The 8,475-nt window shown below is 52.3% G+C and overlaps 1 protein-coding gene across 1 annotated transcript; it reads left to right on the top strand.

The window, feature by feature from the left end:
- The first annotated feature begins 624 nt into the window (after positions 1–624).
- WNT8A (Wnt family member 8A) lies at positions 625–4,075 on the top strand. The gene is made up of 6 exons (XM_058034940.1): positions 625–695; positions 784–817; positions 1,028–1,166; positions 2,034–2,159; positions 2,257–2,399; positions 3,515–4,075. The coding sequence occupies exons 1-6, from the start codon at positions 625–627 to the stop codon at positions 4,073–4,075; spliced, it is 1,074 nt and encodes a 357-aa protein (XP_057890923.1).
- Positions 4,076–8,475: the final 4,400 nt, after the last annotated feature.

Genomic DNA, 8,475 nt, shown 5'->3' with positions numbered 1-8,475 from the left:
CATCATAAAGAGGAGAGAAGGAAAATTCCTGCCCTCAAACACATCTCTGCAAACCAAGGAGGCCTGGGAGGTCCATCCCCTATAGATCTTTACAGAAGGGTTGTTAAAACTCCTCGGGGAATTCTCATAGGAGGGAGCAGGGGAACTATAGAAATGCATCTGCTTGTTATTTCAGAGGGACGTGGGGATGGAGCCTCTGCTGGCGAGCAGGAGATGAAAAGGAGAAGGCAAGAGGACTCGGGGCCAGCAGAAAGGGATGGCTGGTGGCGGGGAAGAGAGTTAAAAGTGTCCCATTGTTAGGGAAGTTTGCTCTCCTTCAGACCATCCCTCTCCCAGGGACACCCGCCGCCTTTTGAAGTGCAACCTGAGGCGGTTCCTCGTCACCCATTGGAGCGGGAGCTTTTTTATCACATTAAGTCATTGGGTAGCAAATGAATGGGGGGTTTTGACTATTCACAACTTCACCTTATAAATATCAGGGTTGGAGGTTCCTGCAGCTTTGCTCCATCCCCATAGCTCACCTTGGGAAGGAGTGGAGGGAGGTGGCCCTGCTTGTGCAGAGACCTGTGGTGTGGAGAGCTACGGAGCAGCCAAAGGGATCCAACCCCACTCCTTGTGACAGCCATGAAGAGAAGCACCCTCCTCATCCTCTCCATCACAGGGGTCTACAGCGCCGTTCTCCACTCAGCAGCATGGTAGGGTCCAACTTGGTGGAAGGGGCATTTTTTTAGAGATGCTCTTCAGCTTGTGGTAAGGTGATTTATTTTATTTTCTCTTTTTCAGGTCTGTGAATAACTTTCTGATGACAGGACCTAAGGTAATTAACACATGGACTGTCAGGAATTTAAATGGAGTGATTTTGTATTGCAAATGGGAAATAGTGCTTTCCAAGGAACCAGACTTCCCAGAGCATATCGGCTCAAGTCCTGCCAAGTACAGAGGGAAAAGACTCACGACGTGCTTATGTCTGTTCTCACTGATAAACGCTAAATCAGTGTGGATTTTAACCCGCTGTTTCCCGTGCCAGGCGTACCTGACGTTCTCCAGCAGCGTGGCGGCCGGGGCACACAGCGGCATGGAGGAGTGCAAGTTCCAGTTCGGCTGGGAGCGCTGGAACTGCCCCGAGAGCGCCCTGCAGCTCTCCACGCACAACCGGCTCCGCAGCGGTGAGTGCGCGCACCTGCGCCCGCTCCGCCCGGTGCGCGGCCCGGGCGGGATGGAAAAGGGCCTTCCCGCCCCAAAATCACCGCTGGTTTCCTTTAGCTGTATTAACCGGGGTCATAGACAGCACTAATATTTTCCTAGGGATCCCAGGCTCAGTGTTTCCCTGCTCCATGGGTCTGCTCCTGCCCCTTTGTGTGCAGCATCCCGGGGAGAGCAGTGCTAGAGACACCCGAGCTTCCAGTGGGGAGAAGTGCAGGAGAGGCAAAGGGAGAAACCAGAGATGTGCACTACGAAACTGCCTTCATGAGGAAGCTGTGGATACATTTCAATATAATTTATTTCAATGGGCAGAAGTCTCCTTTCACCCAGAGCAGCAGCTCTATTTGAATGTCTTCAGAAAGCCAAAGGACTACACTTGGAGTGTGAGTGCAGACAGCTGTTAGCACAGGTTCAAAGGATCAATGACCATTTTCTCTAGCAGGCAGGATCAAAGCACAACATACCCCCAGGCAGGGAAGGACAGGGATGAACCAAGTGCCAGGTGAAAGGAGAATTAACTCACCTTGGCCACAGCAGGACCATGGCATTTCCTTAAAATCCTACCCCTGGCAAGAAGTTCCACCCCCTGTATGGACATCTGCATAATATGACAGCAAATTGCTGTACCCTGTGATGCTGAAGCCTGAAAAGATCCAGTGTTGAACATTTCATTTCTGTAGCACCTTTCCTTTTGCACAGAGCATGTGGGTATTTTCTTCTTGCACCTTTGCAGCGCAGGAGATCTTCATTCCTGATAATCCGGGATTGATGTCTATATTTGCATGTGACAGATTTTGCATGTGACAGCTTTCTTCCCTGCTCTCCCCCAGCTACCCGGGAAACCTCCTTTGTGCACGCCATCAGCTCGGCCGGGGTCATGTACACCCTGACCAGGAACTGCAGCCTGGGGGACTTCGACAGCTGCGGCTGCGACGACTCCCGCAACGGCCGCGTGGGTGAGTGACCACCCAGGACAGACTGACCCGTCCCTCTGTCCATGCACAGGGCATAATTTGGGGCAGGTCAGTTCATAATTCTGTGTCTGTGCTGCAGGTGGCCGAGGCTGGGTCTGGGGAGGATGCAGTGACAATGTGGAGTTTGGGGAGAAGGTCTCCAAGCTCTTTGTGGATGCCTTGGAAACGGGACACGACACCCGCGCGCTGATTAACCTGCACAACAATGAGGTTGGGAGACTTGTAAGTAATAATAATAATAGTAATAATAATAATGTCTATATTGAAAACAAAATCTAGGCTGTTCAGGTGCCCATTTTCAAGCCCCTGTGAAAATCCAGGCCTGGTAGTGGTTGCATGGGGGAAAAAACACAGCCAGGATCTGGCCTTGAACCTCAACTCAAGGAATCACAGTAAGAGCTGTTCCCCCTTCCAGCTTCTGCAGCTGTGTAATGCAGTTAACTGCTGGCACACACCACTTATTCAGAAATGCATGGGATTTGTACTCCCCTCTAGGCTTGTCTGGTCTGTAAAACAAAGCCAGAAGCACCTTCCTTACTTTCTTGCAATATGCATTTCTGAGCTCTTTGGCTGGGCAGCCAGGTGTGAGCTGGCCCTGCTCACAAGGCAGCCAGACTCACCCCCACTCCTGCCTGGGCCATGGAAGCTCTCAGCATCTTCCCTTGTCTGTAAAAACAAGGATGACAACACTTAACATACCTATCTCATAGGGTGTGTCAAGGCTTAATCTCACATAGATACCAGTGATTGGGACCTTATAAATATCAGAGGGAGATAGGCAGATAATATCTGTGAAGTGCTTGGCCTGGAGGAGATGCAGAGAGGTTGGCTATGATTATTCCAAAGGAGTTTCACACATTTTGAATGAAACCTCTGAAAGGGACATGGGTTGATGCTGGTGAGTGGCTTGAGAAGGGCATGACCTGACAAAGGCACTTTTTTCCTGGCCTGCATTCTCCTGGAAGGGCTGAGGACAATAGTTTGTGCCCACTTAGCCCTGGGACAGACGTTTTCCTGGAACTAAGAGCAAAAGGTACAAGGGTTGATCTTTGCTGTTTATAGCTTAGTTTTCATTATTATTTCATCTTTCCCTTACAGTACGTAGTCTCTATCGCACCAATGGTGACTTTTCTATCGCCTATACTGGGACTAGTAAATGCTTTAGTTGGGTGTGGGGAGGAGCTTTGTTATTCCAGGTCATGGAATTCCAGGTCAGCTCTTGGAAGGATCTGAAGTCATGCCAAGAACCAGACACTTTAGCTGCAGTGTCCCCACATTATAAGTGCTGTAGAGCCTGATTTTGAGATTCCCTAATTTCTTCACCTCATCCCCCCAAGGCGGTGAAAGACACCATGAAGAGAGCCTGCAAGTGCCACGGGGTGTCGGGCAGCTGCAGCATCCAGACCTGCTGGCTGCAGCTGGCCGAGTTCCGTGAGGTGGGCAACCTGCTGAAGCTCAAGTACGACCAAGCGCAGAAGCTGGAGATGGACAAGCGGCGCCTGAGGGCCGGCAACAGCGCCGAGAGCCGCGGCGCCACGGCCGAGACCTTCCACCACATCCACGCCACCCAGCTCGTGTTCCTGGAGGACTCCCCCGACTACTGCACCAGGAACGCCAGCCTGGGCCACCAGGGCACGGAGGGCCGCGAGTGCCTGCAGAGCGGCAGGAACCTGTCGCAGTGGGAGAAGCGCAGCTGCCGGCGGCTCTGCACCGAGTGCGGGCTGCGCGTGGAGGAGCGCAGGACCGAGGTGGTGTCCAGCTGCAACTGCAAGTTCCACTGGTGCTGCACCGTGCGCTGCGAGCAGTGCCGGACCATGGTGGCCAAGCACTTCTGCACCCGCCGCGACCCCGCCGCGCCCAACCACAGCCGGCAGAGGAGCAGGGCCCACAGGAGATAGGGGAGGCTCTCTGGGGTCCTCATGTTGGGGTCCAGAGGGTTGGGCGTGCACCCTGTGAGGTGCTGGGGTCTCCTGTGGATGGAGGGAGCTCAAGGCGCGGGCGTTGAGGGTCCATCTTGCTTCCATGTGTTTTCCTCAATGTTTACCAGTAGCTTCTCTCTTCTCGGGAGTCACTTTATCTGTGTGTTGGACGCAGGGAGGAATTTCATGGTTTATGCGGGTTCAACCCCTCGTGCCCTTGCCAGTGGGTCTGCCAATGGAGCAGTGGGACTCCAGCCCCCAGCCAGAGGTGGGAATGGGAGCTGTGGCAGATCCCATCCCTGCAGCCTCAGGTCCCTGCTCTTGGTGCACAGCAGCTGCTTGGCAGCATCTCTGGAGGAAAACTTATGCACTTTGTGATGTGAGAGGAGGTTTAACAGTGTCGTGGTGTGCGTTACGACAGCTGCAGCCTTTTGAGGGCTTTGGAAAGTTTACAGTCAGTGTTTACATATTTCCCTCCCCACCTTTTTTTTCTCCTCCTTTTTGAATTTTGTATTCTGGCACAAGAAGCCTTGCTCCAAATAGACAATAGCTTCATGTATTTGTACTGGATAAAATTAAGCATTTTACTCTTCCTATATTTTTTTTAATTAACAGATAAGAATTCAGAATTCTTTATGCCTAATGTTGTTTATTAATAAATTGCATTATTGCTTAGCACAATCTGTTTTGACTATATTTTTTTAAGTATCCTTTAAGAGTTAGATTTTGGACTGTGTTTTGCAATAAACCACAGTGAAAATAATTGGCTTTTTCCTTTCTGGCTTCCTAGCAGTATGATTTTAGGTGCAAGATTGTCCCTTTCTGTGTAAAACCCAGCACTTCCAGGAATTTCCTCGTCATTAATCCAACGAGGGCAGTGAGTTCAGTGGCTGGGTCTCAGTGAGTTGGCTCCAGCCTCCAGTCCCCGGAGGGTTGCCTTTAGTACCTATCGCCGTTATCTCGCCCTCTCCAAGCGCTGAGTATGCAGACACAGCCCGGCTAAAGCCGACTCTGAAGCTCCCAAATTCTCTTTAATTCGCCTCGCCCCGACATCCCCCAGACAAAGCGAGGCTGCCCCGCTTTGATGTGGAAAGCGCCAGCAGCGGCGCGGGTTTCTCGGAGGCACGAGAGGAACCCTTTGAACTGGGGCAGGAGAGAAACCTCGGGGACACTTGTGAATGTGTCTCATGGTTCCCTGCTGGTTCCCTGCTGGTTCCCTGCTGGTTCCCTGCGGCTCGGGGTGCCGGCAGCCCGGGGAGGGCAGCAGGGACAGCGCTGGTGCTGCTGTCCCACCCCAGAGCATCTCCTGCTCCCGGGATCCGAGCTGCTCCGGGCTGTGCCATCACCCACACCCAGGATGGCACAGCAAGGAGGCTCCGCCAAGCTCGCTCTCCAGCCAGGGGAGGAGGAGGAGGAGAGACAAGTGTAAAAATCCCCCCACAGCTCTGCCGGCACGCCGCACCCACGCTGCAAATGCTCCGGTGCTGTTTTATCCAGGGCTCCCTATGGCTCCCTGTGTAAACACAGCCTGGGCACACACCAGAGCCAGAGCAGGGAGCTCAGCCTGCAGAACACACGTTTGGGAGGCACAGCTGACTCCCATGCAGTTATTTTATAGAAAGTGGGGTTTATTAAAGCCCCCATCAATTAGAGGGGCTATGCTGCCTTCAGGGTGGCTATTTCTAGTAACTCACCCTACCAAACCAAAATACCCCAAGATTTTTGCACAGTGTTGCCACAACAGCAGTAGCAAGCCCCAAAAATTCAGGCTGAACTGGGAGTGATAAAAACAGACAAGCAAAGCTGCTTTCCTGCATCTCGAGCACTGGTTGACTCGTCTGCACTAATATTACCCCCAGGGTCTCTTTTTGTATTGGTTTGGACTGTGCTCCAGAGCCCCAGCACCTGCAGGCACAGGGTGCCACCAAAATCCCACAAAATGAGGATATACAGAGCACAGGACAGTCCCTGTTGTGCTCCCAGAGGAGGGAAACCATTTCACCAGGATAACTCCCAAGCACACAAAAACCTTCCTGCTGTTTAGCAGCAGCAGGTTAATGAAGCACACAGGAAAATCCTGGGAGATGAGGGCTCCAAGAGAGCAAGAATAGGCAGGACATGCTGTGTGACATCCTACCCATTTCTCTGCAGCACCTTTTCAAACTGACATGAACACAGAAAATTAGAAGGAACAGGTTTGTAGGTGGCAACAGCACCAGAGCAGACCTCTGTCCCACAAAGGCTCCATCCCAGGGAGATGGGCTGGAGAGGGAAGCAGAGACGCCACTGCTGAGACCAATCCTTTCCCACTGAGCCCTCCCATTGCCACCAACTCAGCATCCATATCCACCCCATTGTGCTTAAATGCTGGAGATGAACTGTCCTTCCTTAAATTTGTCATCAAAGCCGTTTATATTTCTGGTTCCCAGACTCTCTGAGGCCCCGAGCAAATCACCCCAAAAGCCAGAGACCAAATGCAAACTGAAGCAAACTCAAGAGAAAGTTACACACCATCCCATGGCACAGATTTCACAGATTTCCTCTCTCTTTTTGTACCTTGCAGAGACAATACCAAGACTGAACAAATACAAAAATCAACTCTATGGCTTAGAGTGGCACCTTGCCAGAGATATTACAGTCCTGGAGAAGCTGAAGCTTCCTTATCCTCCCCCTTGTTGCTTGGATACAACAGCCATCGATTCTCACTACATTCACTACAAAACAATAGAAATTCAGGATCATCTTAATCCATCACAGCACTGTCAGGGAGCCCTGACACCCCTGCCTGCTGCTGTGCTTTCTGTAATAACCCTCACAAATGCCATGGGGCACAGGGGAACAAAATGAGGATGCCACAGGACTGAGCTCATCATTTCAGTTGTGATTTTACCTGGGCAGATTTTTTACCCCTGCAGAGCAGCTTCTAAAGCAAACAGGAGCACACACAGTCACTGCTGTGTGTCCTGTCACTGCTGCCCTGTGAAGGCTCCTTGAAGAGTTTTGCAGGGCCTGGTGATGCCTTCAAACCTGCACAGGTTTGTTTATCATCACACAAGTCAGCTCCAATCTGACTGATCCGAATCCCTGTAACTCACTGCACACCTGGAGGAAGGGCTGGAGGAAGGGATGGAGGAAGAGCTGGGCTGGCTCTCCAAGGGCTTGAGGAGGAACCTGACACTGTCCCACAGTAATGGTATTGTAACAGTTTTGATCCTAATTACAATGAAAAGCCAAAAGTTCTAATCTGGGCTGGGTGCTGCATGAACTCAAAGCAAAATCTTGCTGCCTGTCCCTTGAGAGTGACAGCACTGCTTCTGCCCTGGAGCAGGGGCACTTTAGGCAGGGCTGTGGGGACACTTGGATGGTTCTGGGGCAGCATCTTCATGTTTGACCAGCTACTGACACGGACAGAGCATCCTCTGGGCTGAGAAATCTGTGGAATCAGCTCAGCATCACCACTGCCCTTCTGGAGGTTTGACACCAGAGTTCCCCCAGTGTATTTGTGCCTTTGTTGTGGGAGAGGGATGTTTTACCATCCATTTCTAGTGAGAAAGAGAAACATACTTCAAATGATGAAATAATACATTCCAGCTGTAGCATCAGCACAGAGCAGGGCAGGTTTATGTCAGAGGTGCCTGCTGAAATACACAGGGTCAGTTTTGGGGTGCTCATACCATGATAACAGCCCAGGCTAAGCCCACAAGGCCTTCCCATCTATCCCAGGGCTATCCCTGTCCCTGTTTCACCAGTGCCCTTGGCCATGCTGTGCTGCTGTCCGGGTGTCCATCCCAGCACCCTCACCAGGGACAGTCACCCCAGGTTTCTTCTGGTTTCTCCTTCCCTGCAGCTGGAAATGCCTGCCCAGCCTCACCTCCACCAGGGCATGCAGGAAGGTGAAGTTTGGGGTGCAGGTGCCAATGGACACAGACAGCCTATCCCAGGGCTGCCCAGCACCCAGAGCCAGCCTGGGGCTGTGCCTGTGGGGGCTCAGGGTGGCACCTGGCACTGCAGCTGAATCTGGGCTGGTTCCTTTGCTCCCTCTCCCAGAACAGAGAGCAGGGGTGGCTCTGGCAGGGAATTCACACCAGCATTGCCCCTGTGTGCCCCACAGCCCCTCCCAGCAGGCTGGCAGGGACATTTCTGCTCAGAGATTGAGGCACCTGCCTCAGGCTGTCCCCTCAACAGGTCACACTGCTGACAGTGACCACCAGCAAACAGAGAATCTAATTCATTAATACACAAAGTGCAGGTTCTGCAGGTTATTTTGCCAAGCTGTCTGGAGGGGGATGGATTTTGGCCTGGCACTGCTCCCTCCCCCAAAGGCCCACCACAGCCCCCTGCATCCCACAGCATCCCTCCTTTCCCCCAGCCTGCTTCCC

This window comes from Melospiza georgiana, chromosome 15 (genome assembly GCF_028018845.1).
Source record: "Melospiza georgiana isolate bMelGeo1 chromosome 15, bMelGeo1.pri, whole genome shotgun sequence".
NCBI classification, from domain to species: Eukaryota; Metazoa; Chordata; class Aves; order Passeriformes; family Passerellidae; genus Melospiza; species Melospiza georgiana.
This window is presented reverse-complemented; position numbering and strand designations above follow the sequence as displayed.

Bases quoted from the DNA above. Each gene is read 5' to 3' on its own strand.
- WNT8A (XM_058034940.1), top strand. From the start codon at position 625: ATGAAGAGAAGCACCCTCCTCATCCTCTCCATCACAGGGGTCTACAGC. The intron at 818-1,027 runs GTAATTAACACA...TTCCCGTGCCAG, and splicing joins TTCTGATGACAGGACCTAAG to GCGTACCTGACGTTCTCCAG. The intron at 1,167-2,033 runs GTGAGTGCGCGC...GCTCTCCCCCAG, and splicing joins GCACAACCGGCTCCGCAGCG to CTACCCGGGAAACCTCCTTT.